Source organism: Sarcophilus harrisii, chromosome 2 (genome assembly GCF_902635505.1).
Source record: "Sarcophilus harrisii chromosome 2, mSarHar1.11, whole genome shotgun sequence".
Classification (NCBI taxonomy): Eukaryota; Metazoa; Chordata; class Mammalia; order Dasyuromorphia; family Dasyuridae; genus Sarcophilus; species Sarcophilus harrisii.
This window is the reverse complement of record NC_045427.1, coordinates 585,219,446-585,241,492: the sequence shown is the minus strand read 5'-3', so window position 1 is coordinate 585,241,492 and position 22,047 is coordinate 585,219,446. Positions and strand designations below refer to the sequence as shown.

The window sequence follows — 22,047 nt, the reverse complement described above, 5'->3', positions numbered from 1 at the left end:
ATCTCTTTAGCCTCCAATTTTGAACTGGAACTGTGCAATAGCCTAGTGCTGTCCACTCCTATATTCCTGAATATAATAGGCAGATTTTGTTTGGCCATGATTCTACAATCTGGCTGCCATAGTAATTCTGAAAGGAGTAGCTGGCACTAGGTTATATACCTTCTCTGCCTCAGTCTTCTGGAAGCCTTGGCCCACATCTTCCTTCTTCTTTTTGCACAACCCTCAATTGGGAACTATTTCTGGCCTCTGTTGTTATCTCCAATAGAGCACACAATTGGCTGAGAGAACAGGGTACTGGTCTTCTTATGCAGTCTTATGTTTCTCTTGGTCTATGGGGAAGCTCTATGACACCTTACTTAAATTTAAGTAATTTTGCCCTTTGGTTCTAAAAAATATAGGTAATTTTCTTATGATTTCTTAGCACTCAAGTTTTTTGTTTGGTTACAATTTTCAGAAACTCGTGATCTTTTCTTTTTAGTTCTAAATTCCTTCCTTCCCTAAATCCCATTCCCCATTTATTGAGAAGAGGAAAAATATGATAGCCATTATTTATTTTCAAATACATATTTACATATTCATATATATGAAATTATATATGAAATAATCTAAAAGATATTCACACATTAGTTAAGTTGTAGGAAAAAACCTTAATCTGTATAGTCTATGATCCCTTTTTCTTCTAATATTTCAATCTTTTGACTTCATTCTAATATTTCTTATCTCATATTCTATTTTCTCCCCTCTATTTTTCAGGAAGCTTGGTTAATCATTCTAAGGTTCTAATAGGAACTGACAACAACAATAATATTGTGATAACCACCATCAGAGTTAATATAATGTCAACTTCAGAACCTTAAGGACTTCCCCTTCATGGTCACGGGCCTTAAATTCTTCTTCTGGTAGTGATCTCTATTATTCTGTCCTCAACTATCATGGTTTTTCCCCATCCTATCCTTAGTCACTATGACTATTTGTGAGAAGCCTGGTTAAGGATTAAAGTAGTCAAGTTCAAAGCTACATAAAATCTCCCCTCCCCTTGCCCCCTTCAAGAAAAAGTTAATTGAACTCATTCAAGGATTGAATCCATAAACTTGTTAGTTGTTCCAATTAAGCTAATCTTTAAGTGGGATATGATATTAATAATATCAGAAAGAAAGGCTTCTTGGCAAAGTGGATAGAGAATTGGGCTTTGATTCTGGGAGACCCAAGTACAAATCTTTTCTCTGATACACATTAAGTACATAACACTGGGCAGATCATGTATCTTGTCAGAGTTCCAAGCATCTCTTTAAGGAAGTAGATTATAAAACAGTAGTAGTCTGCTCAAGTAAAGGGAATTTCTTCACTGGGAACTCCCTATAACAACAAAATCACAATTTGAGACAAAAGTACGAAAAAAAAAATTTTTTTATAAGCAGTTACTTCATCTAAAAGACTCTACAGATTATAATTTACTATGCTTTTTCAATATAATAAACATTCAACTTTTTATGAAAGTAGAAAGGAATAGGAGTATGAGATAATAAAGTAATCTGGAATGCAAATGTTAATGTACATTCAATTATAAACTTAGCATATGTTTTGGGAAATCAAACAAGTAGCCAAAATTTAACCAGAACTGGTTCTCTTTATGGAATTAATTTTCTTTCTTGTCCTACAATGCTAAATTGAGTTGCTGTATATTTGCCTTCCACATTTTCCCAGGAATATATATATATATAGAATTTCCCCAAAAAACTTTTCCTGTTGCCATATTAACATAATATAATAGTTATTATGCCACAAAAAATGATAACTATTAACAATTCAGGAAAAAAACCCACAAAGATCTGTATGAAGTGACAGAAGAAAGCAGAACTTCAAAATATACAATAAACTATCATATAAAGGCATTTAAAAGCCAACAAAACTCTGGGCAAATACAAAGGTCAATGTTAGTACCATACAATCAAAGGTAAAGGACACATTCCTCCTTTCCATTAACATCCAATAAACTAACTTTTCCCAGAACATTTTTTTAAAGTGAGAAGTGTTTTTACTGTTTGCTGGGAAACCTTTTATTATAGCAAAACAAAATGTATACATTAAAAAGTATTCCTTTGAAAGCCCCCCTGTTTGCCTGCTGATTTCATGGAGTAGGGTAAAAGTTATGAGATAATGAATACAGAACCCCTTCATTTTTTAACCAAAAAAAAAAAAAAAAAAACAAGTTTTTAAGTTGATTATTTAGAAGCTCAAAATATTATTTTCCAAAGACATTAGGGTTTTAAATGCAGGATTGGTTTTCAAGATAGAATAAAAATATATCATTTTTTAAATTGCCTTCTATATTGATGATGAATAAGAAAAGACAGGTCTTAATAATTAGCTGAAAAACCAGATATTTGTGGAGGATATAGAAGGTCCTTTTAGGTACTTACAAGGGCTCTGGAGGATAATGGCACAGGTTCTTTAATACTTAATTCATTATTGTATTATTTCAATTCAAAACTCATGGCTTTCTTCTTCTCCATACCAGCATTACTCTCAAGCTCCTCAGCCAGGATAAGGGTGTTTTGTTGTTTTTACTCAAATGGAGAGAGAAGAAAAGTGAGGGAGGAAGAGAAGAGAAGGGAAGGAAGAAAAGGAATCAAAGGGGAGATGTAGATATAATGAAAAAGTGACTGTCTGAAATGTAATTAATTGAGTTGTAGGTATGAAGGACTCAGCTGCAATGAAAACTCTTTGTGGGGGAAAAGGCAGGAGTAGAGGGAAGGGAAAGAGATTGAATCAAACTGTTTCTGACTCTAACTACCAAGAGATATCAATTACCTAAGATCTTAATATGACTGTCTTGAGAAGGAGAGAAGGTTGGGCTCAACTGCCACCCCCTTTCCAGATTTCCCCAGTGGTGAGCCCCACCCATTATATATCACTTTTCATAATGCATTTACTTATCTGTTAGCATCACCCTCTAGTAAAATGCAACCTCTTTGAAGATAGGAACTGTCTCTCTCAGCACTCCACTAAACAATAAGCACTGTGTCTGGAACACAGTAGGTGGTTAATGAATGCTTTTTGTTCGTTGATGGTTATGAAAAACCCTTAAATGGGCTGTTCTTAGTTCTGGAAGTACCTGTAAAACCAACAAATGACTATAATTCTAATTATGTAAATAAGAATTTGAAAGATTGTCAAAGATATAATGCACCAAATTTATTAAGTGAATTAATTGCTAACACAAGCTAAAAACAGATATCAACTCACCTTTACCACATTGTCCCCCGATTGCCCATTATTACGTAAGCAATCAAGACAGATGGCAATTTGTGGATCACTTCTATGATAGTCCTTATCATCTTGATTTTCATCACCTTCTTCGACTTTGGGTTTGTCAGCTTTTGAAGTTTCATCTGTGCAATTAAAATATAATTTAGTTCAAACTCAGTGATTTTGGATTCTAAGTCACTTAGCTACCAAAATCATCAAAACCAAATTTAGCTTCATAAAGCTTTGGGGTGGGGTGAGGTGGGGTGGGAGGAGGAATCTAAATAAATGTCTTTATTTCAAAATAGGTTTTGATTAGCTTACATGAATAAATGTGCTTTTCCTCCCTTAGTATTAAGAGTCAATAGATATTCTCATTTCTACCACCCGATCAAATCATTAGAAAGTAAACTACACAACGAGATGTATATGAAAATGTCCTAAATTTTACATCATTATAACAGTTGGACAATCTGTTCAGTCTTTGCCTTCTCTAATGGACTGCTTTTGACTTTTTTTCTCTTATATTCTGTCAGTTACAATGTCTTCTTAATTCTATCTTGTCCCTTTTTCTACATCCTATTTCCACTACCCTAGAGCCTAGGCCCTCCGCCCTCATTACCATTTGGCTAAATCCCAATATCATCTAAATATTCTTTATCCTTCATGACCAGCCCCTAATTCTGCTAATGCAGTTAGGAGAGTCTTGGTGAATATTCTCCCACCCCCCTCACTTTATGAATGAGGCCCTGACCTAGAAAGGTTAAGTGGCAGTCCTAAAGCAGCACACCTAGAACCAGGCCATTTTACACTGTAGTCCCAATGGCTGACTTGCTGATTTCTGGCTCATCTCTTAAAACTCTTCTTTCTGGAAAGACCTCTGATTCTCTCCTGGCCAGTTCTCAGAGGCAGCTACATGGTGCTATATTGCATGAAGGGCTGGGCCTGGACCTTGGAGGATTTAGATAAAATCCGGCCTCAGTCTCTTACCAGCTCTGGTTTCCCCAACTATAAGGTAGAGATATCACCATTTATCTCTACCTCTCCAGGTTCTTATGAGGATCATATGAGATAATAATTGAGAAGTACTGTGCTTGGCCTATAGTAGATACTATATAAATGCTAGACATTCTCTTCATCACTGCTGCTCATTTTTTCTCCCCTGAGACTTTATCTAGCACTTGCCTGTACCTGTCCTGTTATAGTTCCCTACTAAATTGTAAACTCCACAAGAATAAAAGGTATCGTTCTTCAACTTTTGTTTTTCATGGGGTTCAGTTTACAAATGCTTAATTTTATGAGAATTGGTAGCCATATAATACAAAAACACCACAACTGTTTCAGAAATGTTACTCAGCCAGAGAAATGTTAATGGTTTAATGCACAGGGACAAGAAACCTCCAGGGATCTTCACTGGTCCTGGGGCTGTTTAATGATTTTATCCAGGACAGATAAAAGCACAGATTCCACATCCATAAAATCTGCAGAAGAGACAAGGTTGGGAGGGGCAGCTAACACCCTACTAGTCAGGATCCAAAAGGCTCTTAAACAAGATGAAACTTTCTGTAGGGATAAATGTAAAAATCTTACTTGAGTTAAAAAAAAAAAAAAAAATCAGCTGCAAAAATAGAAGATGGGGAAGGCATGTTTTAGATCACAGGTGTTCTGAAAATGATCTGAACATTCTGGTGGACCACAAGCTCAATGCTTCAGCAGCAGTCCAAAAAAAAAGCTAACATCATCCTGGGCTATAAGTACAGGGGCAACTTCCAGGAGCTGATAATCCCACTGTATTCTAATCAATTAGACTTCTGAGAGTGCATACTGAAGGGTAATTAGGCTGATATAAGAGGGGCCAACTTATAAAAGAAGGACTAGACTTGTTACTGAAATTTCCTAACAAATAAGAGGAGCTGTTCATGAAGGTAAATGAAATGCTGGACAAACAATTGGACTAGCTAGCCTGGGTTGTTCCATACCACTCCCAATTGTAGGATTAATTCAGGAAAAATTTTAAACTGACATTTGATATAGAGACTTTGATAGTACTTTTTAAATTAAATATTCTGATACATACATATTGATGGAATGTTCTATAAAATAAGTAAAAGAGGAATTTTTGTTAAGCATAATCTCATGCTTCCACATGTGTGTATGTTTGTACATGCATGTGAAGTACTTATAGTTAAAACTTCAACTATAATTATATGCAAAATTTAGGAATGCTATCTAAATAAGAAGTGATCATATTATGAGAATAAGGAATAGAAAGAAGAGAAAGTTCAGATGCAAAATTTTAATGATAAAAGTTGGTATTCACAAAAAACCTCCAGAAAATGCTGTTAAGTGCAAAGCAAACATATAGTTAATATTACAAACAAATGTGTGTAGATATGTATGTGTGTGTACACACATATGCATGTGTATATAAAAAGAAAGTTACCTTGTCCATTTTCTTGAGGTTTGTTTTTCTTCCAAAATTCTGTCTCACGCTCAAGTTCCTCTGATTAATAAAAATTCAACATATTAAAGATGAATTTAAAAGTATTAACAAAAACTTGTCAATTTTTTAAAACATCAAAATTTCTCCCCCAGACCAAAATGAAATAACTTACGTTCTCGTAGTCCAGGAACCAGTTTAAATATAATTTCTTCTAATGTATTGTCCAGTCTTATAAAAAGAAAAAATATGAACATAATGAATAAATAAAACCTAAAACATCACTCTAGTTTTATAAAATTTATTCATATTTACACATGCACACTGTTTGGGGCCCAAATCAATATTTTCATTTTCATGGGGAACTCCTTGTAGAGAAATACTAAATGGATGTGAGGTCAGGAAGATACAAGCAAAAATTTAACCTCAGACATTGTAAACTGGGTGACTAAGTAAGCTACTGGCTGCTGTTGGTCTTAGCTTCTTCCTTTGTATGGAAGGAGTTGTTTTGTTTCGTGTCCTCATTTTTCTAGCACTAGTTCCCAAACTGACACTGACAGTCCCAGGCTCTGTCCATTACTGGAGGGGATGTCTGGGCCTTATAAAATCCTGTTTTGTGTCTTCTTGGGTCTTACTGCTGGGTTTTCTCAGTACTGAGTGCTGTGTTCTTAAGGAATCTCAGTACACCTCAGGCTGGGGTTCACAGGCTTTCTGGAAGTCCAGTCTACCCAAGTGGTCCACTCTAAGGGATCATCTACCTACATTCCTCTTAGTCTGAACTTTGCAAGCTCCCGATCCCATCTGCATTTGGGGGATACAACCAGAGACTTGTCCCAGGCTGGTCCCAGCCCTCTGACAGCTAGCTAGAATGCCAATGAAAGGCTCTCCAAGGTCCTCTGGTTAGTCTGAGCTCCCTGCCCCAGTTCCTCAGGTGCATGTTTGAGACTGTCCTGGGGACTGAATAGAAGACTTCCCTCCAAGGTCAGAATCACAAGTTGCTGCTCCCAAAGATCAGAAAAGTTCCTGCTCTTTACCCAACACTCAGTAGAGTTTTAGGCAGGCTGCTACCCTCTGCACTCATCTACCATTCCCTCCTCAGTACAAGTTCTCCCTCCATAAGTCTGCCCAGGGTTAAGTCTGAATCCTTTCTCTGTCTGAACAAGTGTGGGACTCAATTAAATCCTCATGGCTAACGAGATCCTTTTCCCAATGTCCTGAGTGTTTCATCTCTCTATGCAGATCTAGAATGGAAAAATGAATTCACTGGGACTTTCCCTTGGATTTCCTGATCAAAAATGATATCCTATTTAGGTCTTTCTTGGAGTAGTTATAAAGAGGAATAATGGCCTACATTGCTTTCTCCTACTCCACCATCTTTCCCTCAGGCAACTTATAACCCACTAAAAATACATGTCTATTTGGCATTCTTAGATTTTAAAATTGCAAAGGACCTAAGAGAATCTAATCCAGCAGTACTCAACATCTTTTGGTCATAGGACCCTTTTATACTCTTAATATTATGGAGTTCCCCAAAGAGTTTTGTTTTCATGTTTCTATCTACCAGTATTTGTTTTATTTAGAAATTTAAAATAAAAAATTGGTAAATATTTAATCCCTTTAAAAATAATAATAAACCCATTACAGATTAATATAAACAACAATGAAAACTAATTCTATTTTCCAAAACAAATAAAAATCAGTGAGAAACGTAGCAGTGTTTTACACATTTTTACAAGTCTTATGTCTGGCTTAATTTCTGTTGTTCAGTTGTCTTCAGTTAGGCCCAATTCTTTGTTATCTCATTTGGGTTTTCTGGGCAAAGACACTGGAAAGGTTTGCTATTGCTTTCTCCAGCTCATTTTACAGATGAGGAAACTGAGGAAAACAGGATGAAATAATTTGCCCAGGGTCACTCAGCTAGTTAAGTACCTGAGTCCAGACCTGAGCTCAGAAAGACTAGCTCTTTGCACTATGGTACTAACTCAGCAGCCCACCTGGCTTAATAAAAGACAGCTAGATTCTCACATCTGCTTCAGCATTCAATCTACTGAGATAGGTAGTTTGGGCTGAAATTATATATAAAGAAAATCTGGTCTCATGGATATATTTTAAAGGGCAAATAATATTTTAGTATTAATATGAAAATAGTTTTGATCTTGAAGACCCCCTGAAAGGGTCTTAGGGACTCCCAAATCACACTTTTAAGATACAGATGAATCCCTTTCTTTTACAGAAGAAGTTGAAACCAAGAAATGTATAGGGGCATGTCCAAAGACATGAGCTAGAGAATGGTAGAACTAGAATTGGAACTCTAAGGTCTTTGGGGACAGTAAATCTCAACTATCTCCAAAACACTTAATTACAAATTATTAATTTTAAAAAGTAATTAAATTATAGGTTTGTTTGTTTTTACTAAGAGAACTCCCAATTAAACTATATCACAAAGTAATTTAAAGTACTTATGCTCCTCCAACTTAACAGTAATTAAGACTCTAAGTTACAGAGAATCTTCATTTCTCTTGATGCTAAATTCTGGCAATCGGTTAATGGTATAGATTTTGAAGACCATTTTGCTACATCATTAACAAATCCCATATGACAGCGCTATCATTTAATTGACTCACTCTTTGAATGGGAACAGAATGATTAACACAGATACAAACTAATTTGCTAATTGCTATTAGATTTTAGGGAATAAAAACATGCTTAGGCAGACATAAAATGCCACAGCATTATATGATCTCCTGTTAAAAGGTACTACATAAGTTAATCACCAACTTTAGTTGAGAGTATCAATTGGTTCAAAGGATGAAAATAATGAAAAATTAAAATAAATAAAATTATTGGAATTGTTTAAAAAAAAAAAAAAAAGCACTCATATGTAAACTTAGTAACTTTAAAGTACCCGCAGTTTGAAAATAGTTAAAACAAAACAAAATCAAAAAACCCACATCACCCACGCTCCAACCAAATTATTAACATCATTTTAAAGCTAATTCTATTCAGGAAAATGTGAAGTGAATCAATTTATAATGATGCTTAACTTTACATTTAGTATTTTATGACTTAGAAAAATAATACAATTGTATACTCCAACTAAGTCATAAAATACTAAATGTAAAGTAATAATATCTATTTCCCCTCAATATTATCAAAAAGTTAACTTTTCATTCCCTCCCTCCAACATGACAATTATCTGCTGTATTTTTGAAGTTTGTTTATTAAATCAGTAGCCAATTTTTCTTTTCTGGCATAACTTTAATGTCATTGGAATTAAATAAAAAAATTGATTCATTTAATAGAAATTTGCCTTACATATATGGAACTAAACTTTACTAAAATGTAATTACATTTTGCAAAGGAAACCTTTTATATATCATTACACTATATATCTTTTTTTCGACATTATATTTAACTTTAGAAGTATATAACTGTTTTCAAAGTAAAATTATCAAATAAAAATTTGATTATGTGCATAAGTTATAGTTACCATTTAACTGAGCACCAAATCAAGTACTTTTTTTTTTTTTATAATTGGAAAGGGCACAACTTGAGTGTAGTGTCAAAGGTATAAACTTCTTTTGTATTTAATATATCGTGCTTAGCAAAAGATTGGTCACTAGACAAACTCTGGGCCACAAAAAAATAACTAAGCAGAACCCACACTAATAAAAGTATTTTTGAAGTACTGAAGGTCAAATTGAACATTAGAATGCTAACTTCTGCTTCTATCTTTTGAAGCAGACTAAGAAAGATTAGCTATAACAAGGAATGAATGCTTGGGAGACACTGTAAGATGAAAACTATTTCAATCCTGTTTGCTTAGCCATCTTTTCTGTGAAGTCTATAGCTCAGATACTCATACAGTCATTTTACAGATGAGCATGGAGACTATAGGGAACCAGCCTCAGGATCAGAAAGACCTGGTAATAAGGATCAAGTCCTGTGGTCTCCTCCTGTCCCAGCCATGTCTAAGTAATTGTCTAAATCCTAGGTCGGCTAGTGGCCTGCACTAGCAGAAGGTAAAAAGTCAAATAACTGAAAAAAACAACAGAAAAAAATCCTATTTGATCCTCACAACCATCCCAGGAGGTACGTGCTCCTCCTCATTTTCAAATGAGAAAGCTAAGGCAAAGAGTGGTTAAGTGACTTGGCCAGGGTCACACAGCTCAGCATCTGAGACTGCATCTGAACTTGGCTCTCTTTCCAATTCTGGAGGTCTGTTCATCACATGTTCCCTAAATCCATGGAAGCCCAGATCCAAACCAACCCTCTCCCCTCCCAAACAATGGCAATATCTAACTTGGAATCCTCCATGATGTACACATTGATAGGGTGGGCAGTACTGACTCCAAGGAGACTGGCTTGCCCACTAAGTTTTCTACATACTTATCCTCTCCTATATATTGTTCTATTTGCACACATCCAATCTGTTCTAAGGCCCTGGCCAGAGACCTATTTTACTTTCTCTTCTTTATCTTTGGATTTGCCTAGAACAGGGCATACATTAAATGCATAGTTAATTACTAAACTATCCTGTTAGAATCCTTACAAAGTGATGTCAGTTGCCTAATTTAGCATAGTACTTAGCAAATTCTCCATGTCACTAATGTATTTAAGTACTCATTCATTGGAGTTCACACTTTTGGGAGATTCACAAGTCAGTATTCAGTATGAGATTCACAAGTCAGAAACCTACATCCCATTCTCTCAGAGGAGTCGTCAACCTTTGGGAGATCATATATAAAGAAGCTCTTATAGCTTCAGGGAGTTAGTTCAGTTGAAAAGATTCAGAGTGGAGGAGTGTCAGTTCAGAAGAAGCCATGAGTGGGAGTTGACCTAGAGTCAGAAGTCACTTCGGAAGATTGAAAGCCACAAGTCGGAGTTGAGGCAGAGGCAGAGGCAGAAGCAAAGGACAAGCTGCGAGAGCTCTTGGAATCAAGGAAGGAGAAAATAAATGTTTGGATTTTATCAGCTGGCTGCATTTGAAATGATTATTACTTGGAACGGAAACTAAGGCTGCCTCCTGAAAACCTCCCCAAGAAACCTGCTCTCACAGAGAGAACCATCATTATATTATATTAAAGAAGAACACCACATTATTCCTTCAGATTTTAGGCCCTGCTACAGTTCTGAAGAAATGAACAAAGATCTTTGGTAGATGATGATATCATAACACGAATATCAGCTGCATTTTCCATCTTTGAAGACAACTTCTAGTTGTATATAGCCACTTAATTCTGAAACTTACTTTTCTCAGAAATTTTAAGGCAATATTGCACCCATTTTTCCATTTCAGATCAATCCCAGGGTAATGTTTGGATTATCTTCATGACTTTTTTAAAGAGACCTCCTGAAGCTGCCATTCAGAAATGTGAAAGGAAAATTAAAGGAAAAAAAATTCTCCTTTTTCAGCTACTGAATAAAAAGTGATATAAAATATAAGGAGAATGAGCCTACTTTTTCTGAAACCTAGCTCTATAGGAGAAGAAAAAACAAGATTGGGTTTTTTTAAAAAAAAAAAACATCTTATTAAGTATTTCTTTTTTCTCCCAACTTTTAAAAACTTCTTTATTTAAATTCTGAGTTCCAAATTTTTTCTCTCCTTTGTTCCCTCCCTGAGACTGTAAGCAATCAGATACAGATTTATATATATGTAAAACATTTCCATATCCTGTATTTTGTACAAGAAGATTCAAAAGAAAAAAGAAAGTGAAAAATAGCATGCTTCAGTCTATAGCCAATATCACTTCTTTCTCTAGAGACAGATAATATGTTTCAAAAACAAGAATACAAGTGATCACTTTCCCATACACCTTGCTAACAAGGTAGTATCTATGTCAATTATTAATATGAAGTTTGCAAGTTAGTCACAGAAACTTCCCAATAGGATCATGAAATCAAAAGATTTAGAGCTAAAAAGGGCCTTCAGAGAATCCCACGTCCAACCCCTTTATTTCAGAGATGAGACAAATGATTCACAAAGAAGCTACCACTTGCCCAGAGTCACAGAGCTAGTGACTACATCTCAATACAAGTGAAATCCAGGTTTCCCTGATTCTAAACCCAGCATACTTCATTCTCCAGGGCTTTGGAAAAGCCATCCGATTACCTTTTAATTCTTCACACTCCTTTTGGGTTTCAAAGACATCAGTCATTCCTGCTCTCTAGACAGTTTCATTCAGTTCACCCATGAAAACAAAATGATTATTATAATCTCACATTTACAAAATGATTTCTGGTTTCAAGAAACAGCGGAAAAAAATAAATTGACCCTCTGGATCTAAATCCTTTGCTCCTTCCACTATACTATAAATACAAGTATATGTGTGTGTACACACACACACACCCTCTCCAGCTCTGGAATTCTCTTCCTGAGACCTCAGCTATGTTAATTAGTGAGTGGCTAAATGGCCCCAACACCTGAGGCACTTACTGTCACAGTCCCTCCCTCTCACTGCACCTTCTGGCCAGAGACATACTCACTGTGCAAAAGAGTACTTATATCTAAAGGGCTTCATTCGAGCTTCACTGATGCCCCAGCTATATTTTCCCATCCTACCCAGAAACTAGTAGTGTCCAAATACTATCCTTCACTCCCCCAAATTCTGAAGCCATAATCAATACTGACATAGTTACTGTAAAGGATATGTCAATCTCCTCCCTTAAGGCTCCACAAGATTTTTATTAAGCTCCTGCTATATGTAAGACTCTCAATTAAGAATAGAGAATATCAACCATTCTGGAGAGCAATTTGGAACTGTGCCCAAAGGGCCATCAAACTGTGCATACCCTTTGATCCAGCAATACTTCTATTGGGCTTATATCCCAAAGAGATAGTGAAGAAGGGAAAGGGACCCATATGTGCAAAAATGTTTGTGGCAGCCCTGTTTGTAGTGACAAGAAACTATAAACTGAGTGGATGCCCATCAGTTGGAGAATGGCTGAGTAAATTATGGTATATGAATGTTATGGAATATTATTGTTCTGTAAGAAACAACCAGCAGGATGATTTCAGAGAGGCTTGGAGAGGCTTACATGAACTGATGCTGAGTGAAATGAACAGAAACATGAGATCATTGTACATGACAACAACAATAATATATGATGATCAATTCTGATGGATGTGGCTCTCTTCAACAGTGAGGTAAATTAGGCCAATTCCAACAGATTTGGCATAGAATCTGTTTGCAGAGAGAGGTCTGTGGGAACTGAATGTGGATCACACCAGAGTATTTTCATCTTTTTTGTTGTTTGCTTAGTTTTTTTTTCTCATTTTTCTATTTTGATTTGATTTTTCTTGTACAACACAATAAAGTGGAAATATGTATAGAAGAATTGCACATGTTTAACTTACATTGGATAAACTGCTACCTAAGAAAGACAGGGTGGGGGAAGGGAAGGAGAAAAATTCGGGTCTCAAGGTTTTGCAAGAGTGAATGTTGAAAATCTATACATGTATTTTGAAAATAAAAAGGCATTATTTAAAATAAGAAAAAAAAAAGGGCAGAGGCTATGAAGAAAAAAACAAAACAGAACAAAAACCTAGTCTTTGTTCTCCAGAAGCTTCCAGTACAAGGGGGGGGGGGGGGGGGGGGGGGGGGGGGGGGGGGGGGGGGGGGGGGGTAACAAGCAAACAAATTTATCCCCCAGGGGCCTCTCCAAATAACACCCCAGCCAGCCTCTACTGAAAATCAAGGAAGGCCACCTCTTTCTGGACAAAGTCTATCCCATCTTTTGTGTTTGTAAGCCTATAACTTAGCAAAGGCCTAGGCATATAGTTTGGGCTAAATAAAGGCTTTTTCATTCATTTAAGAGGTAGAAAAGGAGGACTGAAAATATTAAACAAGATACTTCCACTTTTTCTCATTAACAGTAATGCCTTACATAGTGTGAACTACACCAAAATAGCCTCAACACAGCTAAGTAAAAGGAAATCCTCATGGTTTACTCATGGAACTGATTCTGAGGAATGATTTAACTTCAATTCCAAAGCAGATTTAAAACAAGAGGTTATCAGGAAAACTAGTAGCTCTAAGTAAGTGGAAAAAAATAAGAAAGAAATCCTAATTAGCCTGACAGAGCAGAAAGAATAATTACAAAAAGGAGTGTGGGGACACTTCTTATAAAGGCAAGCAGGACTTAGTATATTAGAGTAAATAAATGGTCTTCATGTTCATGAGACCTTGAAAAAAATTTTTTTTATCCAGTGTCACACAATTACTAAGCATCAAATGTTTGAGGCCATATTTGAATTCAGATTCTCCTGACTCCAGGGCCGATGCTCTAGCCACTATGTCACCTAGCTGCCCCCAACTCTGAATCTCACTAGAACTCCTCCTTTATGTAGTACTTTGAAATTTATAAACTATTTTCCTCAGAGTATTTCTGTGCAGTCAGTAGTTAAATGAGATAGGGCCTAATTGGGCCACCAGCATTAAGTGAGTCTGTACCTGTTGCTCTCTATAGAACTTTCCAGCAGGTTCAACAGCCATTATTATAACTGCAGCTATCCCACAACTAAGCCTTTGAAATGGCCTGAGAAGGCACAAAGAAACATCATCAGCTAAGTGTTCTGAGACTGGACCATCTCAGGATGAATAGAACGATGTGCCTCAGAAATTTACACACAGAATTATTCCACCTAAAGGGAAAAGTTGTACTTATCACGTGAACCCTCCCAGAAGAGCTCTCTAAGACAGTAAGTAGGGAAATTATGCATTATCCTCATTTGCAGAGAAGGAAACAAGCTCTTCAAGGCATATGGTTAGTGAAAAGTACAGAGGGCTTAAAGCACAAGTTTTCTAAATCTAGGTCTAGCAGTCTTTTGATTTTAGTCACCCAAAGAAATTGTTAAATTATGGTCAGTGTATTTTGCTCTGGAAGGTTAAGTAACAAAGATAGTAACAGAGTAGAAATGAAAAAGTCTTGTGTCAAAGGGATGAACCCTGGGTTGGCTAGGACACTTAAATATCTAGAAGTACAGTGCTTTCTGGGGTTCAGATAGCTCAAGTTTTACTATCTAATTCAAGGCAATTTGGAATCACTTCTTGTTATGAGTCAGAAATCTTAAGTTGAAACAAAGGATTCTTACAAGGTACTAAGTCAGTGGAATTGATAGAGACAATAGTTATCTAATTTAGCATGGTTCAGTATGATTGACTTAATCCTACAACAAATAACGGTTTCCTAGTGATATAATGATTGGTTTATACTCAATGTGGGGCATATAAGCTAGGAGCTTCAGCCAGGATTCAGTCAGGGAGATTCAGAAGCCAGAGAAGGCAGGCGGGAGCTCAAGCTCTCGGAACCAAGGAGAGAGATAGGCTTCCAGAAAAACTAGCCGAGCCCCAAGTGAAGAAGACAATAAAGGATTTGGACTTTAATCCCTGGCTACTCATGTGGTGATTACTAAACTGCACTATTCTGGGATGTCTTTCTGATGGCAGAGGAAGCCCATTACTGGGAACATTTCATCATCCTTCAAGTTCCACCTCCCCACACCATTCTCTAACCCTCTGGCCCACAGCTCCTCTTAGGGAGAGAGTTCACAGATCCTCACATCCTGTCCTTTCCCTGGGATCTCCTGCTGTCTTCTCCAATTAGAGAGAAAGCTTCTTGAGAGCAAGGACCGCTTTTCTTTTTTCACATTTTTATCTCTAGAACATAGCAAACTGCCTGGCACATAGCAGACACTTAATAAATGTGTACTGACTGACTCACTGAAGTAGGGTGGTGGTCATGGGAATGGAAAAGAAAGTGTATATAGCCATATGCTGTGAAGGTAATAAATAAGATCTGAAAGCACTTGATACTGGAATGGGCTCAGGAGAGAGATTAGAGCTGGATATACAGATATGGGAAGTAGCTGCAGAGAAGGATGATAACCACATACATAACCTAATTTATGAATAGCCAAGGGATAAGATCTGTAATTAACACTTTTAATTTCTTTAAATATGCCATTTTAAATGTAGCAATTAGTGATTACATAGAAATCCTGTTAAGAGAGACAATTTTTTTTTAAAGATACCTTTTAAGAAGAAAAAAAATTAAGTAGAAATTAATGGTACATTCTGTTTTATTCAGTTAATTGGATATACTAAAAATCTACTATTTGGTTTGAAGACCACCTTCCAGTCATGGTCATCATCATCTACTACAGTGGCAATTTGCACTAACTTATAGCTACAGTACCCACAGCTAATAGATAAATATAATAAATCTTATCAATAAAATCTTATGAATCCAAAGTGATTAAGGCAAATTAAATTAAGACACAGAAATTTGGAACTAGCAAAGGTCTTAGAAATCCATCCTAGTTAACTTAGTCTATATTAACTTATCTAAGAACCAAAGCCTCCTGACCCCAATTCCAATGTTCTTTAAGCAATAATCATTAATGAGTTATTATTTATGTTGTCACATAATTCCAAGAAAAATGAATAACGCTATATTCTAATTCCATATTGTGAAATATTTTAAAATTTCGAAACAAATTATAAACAGAGCAAAACTATTTGAAATTCCAAAAAAATTAACTTAATTCTAGGCCAACATACCATGAATATGACTATAAAAATAAGAGTGAATTAAATAAACATTTTATTTCAGATTTTTGGCCTATGATTAATGCATGTTCACTTACCGTAACATTTCTAATGGATTTGTTTCATGAACCTGATTGCCACACTTTGGGCAGTCATTACTATCTTCAAAGTGTTGGACTATGCAAGTCTTACAAACTAGGAAAAAGAAAAAGAGCAATCAGATAACCAACAACAAGCAATATTACACTATTGTTCAGATGATGTTAAGTGACATTTAGAGAATGTAAGTTCTTTTTGAATAAGGATATTTTTCATTCTTTGTATATGTATCTCCAGAACCTAATAGTATCTGGTACATGGTAGGTATCTAATAAGTGCTTGTTGGTTTATTGATTAAACACTGCGAGTTACCTGTGACAGTAGAATATATGATTTATTACGCTTTAAAATAAAGAAATAAAGAAGAAATCCAAACTTTGTTAACATGAAATGCTATTGCTACTGTATAAGAATATACAGCCAGTTATATAAATAGATCACAAACACATAAATTTTGAGGTATATTTACAAAAAGAAAAGAATCTACATACATTATTTGTAATCAATAACTCGGAGTTTGAACAAAAGGAAAATATATTTTTCTGGTTTCAAAGCCACAATATCCAAGACAGACAATACTGGTACACTTAAACTACAATCAAGCAAAACAATCAATATTCATTTACTAGGCACTTAACATGTGCCCAGCACTGTGTGAGACACTAGCAATAAAAAGACAACAAAAGCAGTTCTTTATCAAGAAATATTCAGAAGGCAGCTTGGAAAAGGGAAAAGAAGATAACAGTTCTGGGAGGTATAGGGAAGGAGCCCGTTTTCCAGGTAAAAGTACACGAGATGAAATGCTGATCAGAGATTTAGAGTTGGGGGGGGTAGGTTACAAATACAACCAAACAAGATTCAAATCCAGACCCTCGAGCTTGAAATCCCTCACAACTCCCACTGGTTCCTGTGTGTGAGAGACAACAGAGGCCTGTCTGGCTGGATTGCAGAAGGATGAAAGAAATAACATGCCTGTACTAGTGGAGTCAGGCTGCAAATGGAGTCTACATTTTCTCTAGTGGCAACTCAAGGCCAACTGAGCTTCTGGATGAGTGTTCTGACTTTCCCACTGCAGAAATGGGGCTCTGGGAGCTGCAGCAGACAGACTGGACTGAAGAGAGCAGGGGTAAGGAGACCGAGGAAGGAGCTAATTTAAGAGTGCTGACAAGAAACGACCAGGAGCTGCACTAGAACTGGCCCTGTGAATCCAGAAGAGAGATGCTGTAGAGAGAGAAGCTTGACACCAACTGCACACACTGGATGGCAAGTCAATGTGAAGTGACTGAGCTTGGGAACAGGAGAAACTGTCAAGTTGGGAAGAAATACTGTAATCGCCACACTAATATCTATATAGCCCTTTAAGGCTTGCCAAGGTCTCTCTCTACAGAAGTTATCTCATTCAATCCCAGTAAGGAAGGTGCCCTAATGCTTTGGACAGTTCACAGTTAACATTTCTGCTGTAATTGTACTTGAATGATGGTAATATAAGAAGTATAATGGAGATCATTTTCTATACTCCCTCTAACGCATAAATGAATTCCAATGGTTCCAAGAGAAATCACAGCTGAAACAAGTTGGCAGGGCCTTCCCTGAATGAGGCATGTTGGTGGCTTCAGGTACCTTCTTTGATCTTTATCAGCTTGGTTCTCTCCTCCAGCCTAAGTAAGACCAAGCCAACATCAAGGTAGCTTGTTCTGTTCTTGAGCCCAGTGGCTATGCTGCTATTGAGAACAACTTTCTTCTCAAAATTACAGAACTGTATACTGTCCTCTTGGGATCCATGTGGCCCTCCCATCTCTCTTACACTGTAAGCAGTTTGCATAGCAAATGACACCTGTGTTTGGCTACCTATTGTCATGTAAAGTCTGATCACAAAGTAAAATTGCACATGCAATCCTTCATTTGACCAACACTCCAGTCACATAACTTTTCTACTCAGAAATCTCAAGGGGCGCCCCACTGCTGACCTAACAATAACAACTCCTTTACATCACATTCAAGGTTTATAAAATTAATCTACATACATGATCTCATTCAAGCATCAATGGTATCCTCTGAGATAGGTAAAAATGAGTATTTTAAACCCTATTTAGAGACCAACTGAGACACAGAGATGTCACAGATCTACTAAAAGTCAGATTCAGATCTCACTAATGACACATCCAACTTTTTATCCATTGCTAGAACACATACTCCTGATCCAGGTATTCAAGACTCTGTACATTCTGGCTCCAGTATGCCATTGCAGGATCACTTGTGGCACATGCCCCATCTCCTTTCCTGCCTCTTTCATTATCCTTTTTGGCTGGAATACATGCACTACACCTATTCTGTTATATATCCCTATTTTCCTCAAAGACCAATTCAGACACAGCCTCTCCCCTCTGTCCTCTTCATCTGCAAATGTCTCCTGAGACTTTGGCCCTCTCCATTTAACCCCATCTCACTCTCCTTTCTACTACAACTGTCCTCACACATGCCATTTCTCCTTTTTAATATAGGTTCCCTGAGAACAGGATCTATACCATACTTCTCTGAATTCACACCATCCAGCATTTTGTCTCCACATAAGCAATTAATGGTATAATAAATGTTGAGCGTCTTATCATATGTCAGTAATACGTTTCTTCTCTTCCTACATTTGCTTTGAAAAAAATTCTGCAACTGCTACATGACCAAGTTACAGTATTTTAAACTCATTTGTTCAATCACGTCACCTTTTGTCTGAAAGGATCCATCTTGATTATGCTTTTGTTTCGTAAAGATTTATCAAACCCTAACTAGTTCCAACCATTATTCTTATATATGGTAAGAACAGGTTCAATTTGGGGACACAGTTAGCAAAACAACTAAATCATTTATTGAAAGATGATATGTATTTACAATATCAACATCTATTATTTTCTATGGAAATGAATGTCTTAGTGTTATGTCATAGTGTGAGCAAAGGTATCAGGATAGGGATTACTGAGAAGGATTCCAGCTACAACGTTAGAAATTCAAATATGGTTGGGAGGCTATGTTTCAAGATGAGATGAGTTAAGCCAAAAGCCTGAAAGCTCTAACAAAGTTTTTAAAAAGTGAAAAGCGCTGTATACCAGAGCGGGCGATCCCCGAGACATAGGCATGAGGCATAGACACAGGCATGAAGAGATCTGGGTTTAGAGAGTTTGGGAAAGAAGCTCACAAAATACTCTATGGTCCTAAAGCAAGGGGGATGGGGGTGGGGGGTTGTTACTGTTTCCCTCTGGCCCAATCATCCTTGTTATATGTAAGGAGCTCTGGGCCCAAAGGACTGTGATAAACAAAAGAAGAGTTAAGCAACTGCAATTCTACCTGGCCCTATTTGAGAGAGGTGATAAGGTTATTGGGAGGTTATCTAACTGGCCCTCCAACCCAGACTATCCAGAAATTACAAAGGAATTATATTCTCTGTAGTACTGACTTTGTTTAGGCTTCTAAGATTGAACCCTCCTTCCAGGTCCTTAGTCTATTCAAAGGCATCCCTAGATTCTCTTTAAATTGTGAGTTTGTTAGAGTTAAAATTTCTCCCCTTTGTTCTACGATTAAAAGAATTCAAGAAGGGGCATCTGGGCAGTGGAAAGCTTCTAAGTAAGAGAATACCAGCTACACTGAGTCAGAACAGAAAATTTAAAAACAAGAGAAACCTGTGACATACCTGAAAAAGGTCAGTGTTTGTTGCTGAGATCTACCAAGTGGTGATCAAGCGACAGCCACCTTCTGTCTCCCTGAGCAGCAGCACTGGGCCTGACCTCTGAAGGCCTGGGAGATCTTCCCCAGCCAAGTGGCTCCAGGCAGAGTAGACCATGCAAAAGCTGACATCCTCCTCTCTCAGTGGTAGAGCAAAGAGAGGGTTTGGCTACTCTGGGGAATGTGACACGAGAGAGCCCATAATTGGCACATTCTCATCATCTCACAGGAAAAGTCCATGAAAGATGGGGCGGGGGTAAATCCCAAGATCCTGTGACCTAAGTAAGGAGCATTGCTTAAGGATCTGGTCCACTGTCTTAGTCAGCAAAGGAATGGTGTGGTCAAAGATCACATAGCTAGCAGGATATTTGAAAACATGGGAAATAAGGTGGAAATAGTGTTTAAGTATTCTTAATCTAGGGTCTCTGAACTTTTTAAAAAAGTTTGATTAACTACATTTCAATATCAATTATACATTCAACAACATTTTAAAAAGAGGTTCATGATCTTCACCAAAATGTGAAAATGGTCCAGGATAAATTCTAAAAGGGTAAGGACCCCTATTCTAGAAGACATATTAAGAGAAGTTATAAGAGGAGCACTCAGTAGCAACTATGCAGGAGTAAAGTAGATAATCCCATTAAACTAATTTCATTAAACATTTTACAAAATATAAGAGTTGGAAAAAACCTTGGGAAATTATCCATTGTAACCCTTGTGATTAAAGAAACTGAGGCCAAAAGACCTTGGGCCACAGAGCCAGTTAATTTAGCACAGTCAACATTCAAATTCGGGTCTTCTGACTCCGTGTGTACTCTACTATACAACTAAATGTACATTATCTGCAAAAACAGATGGGACAAAAGTCTCTGGATGCATATAATATGGTCATTATTAGAGAACATTATAATTGTTAAATATAATTTCTGTTGAGGGAATTTTTAATTAAATATAATTCCCATTATGATTATAAAATAACATTAAAAATTATAAACTCAAAAAGGATAAATCTCAACACAAATTCCAAAGAGAGGCTTTCTCCTAACCTTTGGGTGGGCTGTAGTTGCAGTAACCTGAGAACATGGCATAAAAACTTGGCCAGAGACACAAGTTCATGAAATCTTATAGTAACCTCTTCACATCTTGCCAAAATGAGGCAAATATCCTTGGTGCAAGACCTGAAAGATTACAGTACAGTGTCAAGGTAATACAGTAAAGCTTATATAAATCAGGGGGAAAGAGAGAGGACGTACATTCGTCACTGGAAAAGAGACAGACCTGGAAGGTCAAGGTTTCTCCCTGTATATCTTTAAGACAATATATGCAATATATCAAATAAAACTTTCTGGAGTTAAAGAATAGGGTACTGAAAAAGTTGAAAGACATGATTATATATAGGTTCTCTAGAGAAGGTTTGTGGAAAAAAAAAAAAAGGAAACCTACTGTGGTGTTAAATATGACTAACAGCAAGTCAGAATCTTAAGAAACATTCTGAAGAAAAAAAATTGAGACAAGTGTTATAAAATGCATCAGAAAAGGCAAGAGGCTGAGCATGGGGAAAGCAAGCAAAGATTAATGGGTCAGGAAAAGTCTCAGAGGTCAAGGCAAGCAGAGAAGAGAAAGAATACCAAGTTAATCTACAATTACAGGGACAAGGCTGGTTAACCTCTGACTTCTTTTATCCTTCTCATTCATAGGAGATCCTTGGCCTCAGAGGCTTTCAAAAGGCACACTGAACCTAAGCAAGTTCAATTGCTCTTGACTGAAGATGAAGCAGAAGTGATGAGATTACTGGGTCCTATGATAGGATACTGTGAATGGGAAGCTGACTTAGCTTGTTATTGACATTTATCTCTTTAGTAGAGAGATTTATCTCTTAGTAGAAAGAAGGAACAAATGTCAGGAACTTGAGAAACTTGAATAGCATTAGGCATGTTATCCTCTAGAATTAAATTCAAGGTCTTCCTAAACTGAATTATATAGGATCTTTGGTGAACTTTT

General features: G+C 36.7%; 1 protein-coding gene across 13 annotated transcripts in view; it reads right to left on the bottom strand.

Annotated features, from left to right (window-relative positions):
• Window positions 1-22,047, bottom strand: part of PCGF5 (polycomb group ring finger 5) — a 143,674-nt gene that overhangs the window by 40,941 nt on the left and 80,686 nt on the right. For all 13 annotated transcript variants that reach the window (XR_004232501.1, XR_004232500.1, XM_031956024.1 and 10 more), the window contains 4 exons: window positions 16,335-16,431; window positions 5,862-5,917; window positions 5,690-5,749; window positions 3,247-3,392 (listed from right to left, as the gene is read on the bottom strand). Coding sequence is in view for 11 of the 13 variants with exons in the window: in XM_031956024.1 (XP_031811884.1) it covers window positions 3,247-3,392; window positions 5,690-5,749; window positions 5,862-5,917; window positions 16,335-16,431 (359 nt within the window). In the remaining 2 variants the exon portion in view is untranslated. The remainder of the gene's footprint in view (window positions 1-3,246; window positions 3,393-5,689; window positions 5,750-5,861; window positions 5,918-16,334; window positions 16,432-22,047) is intronic.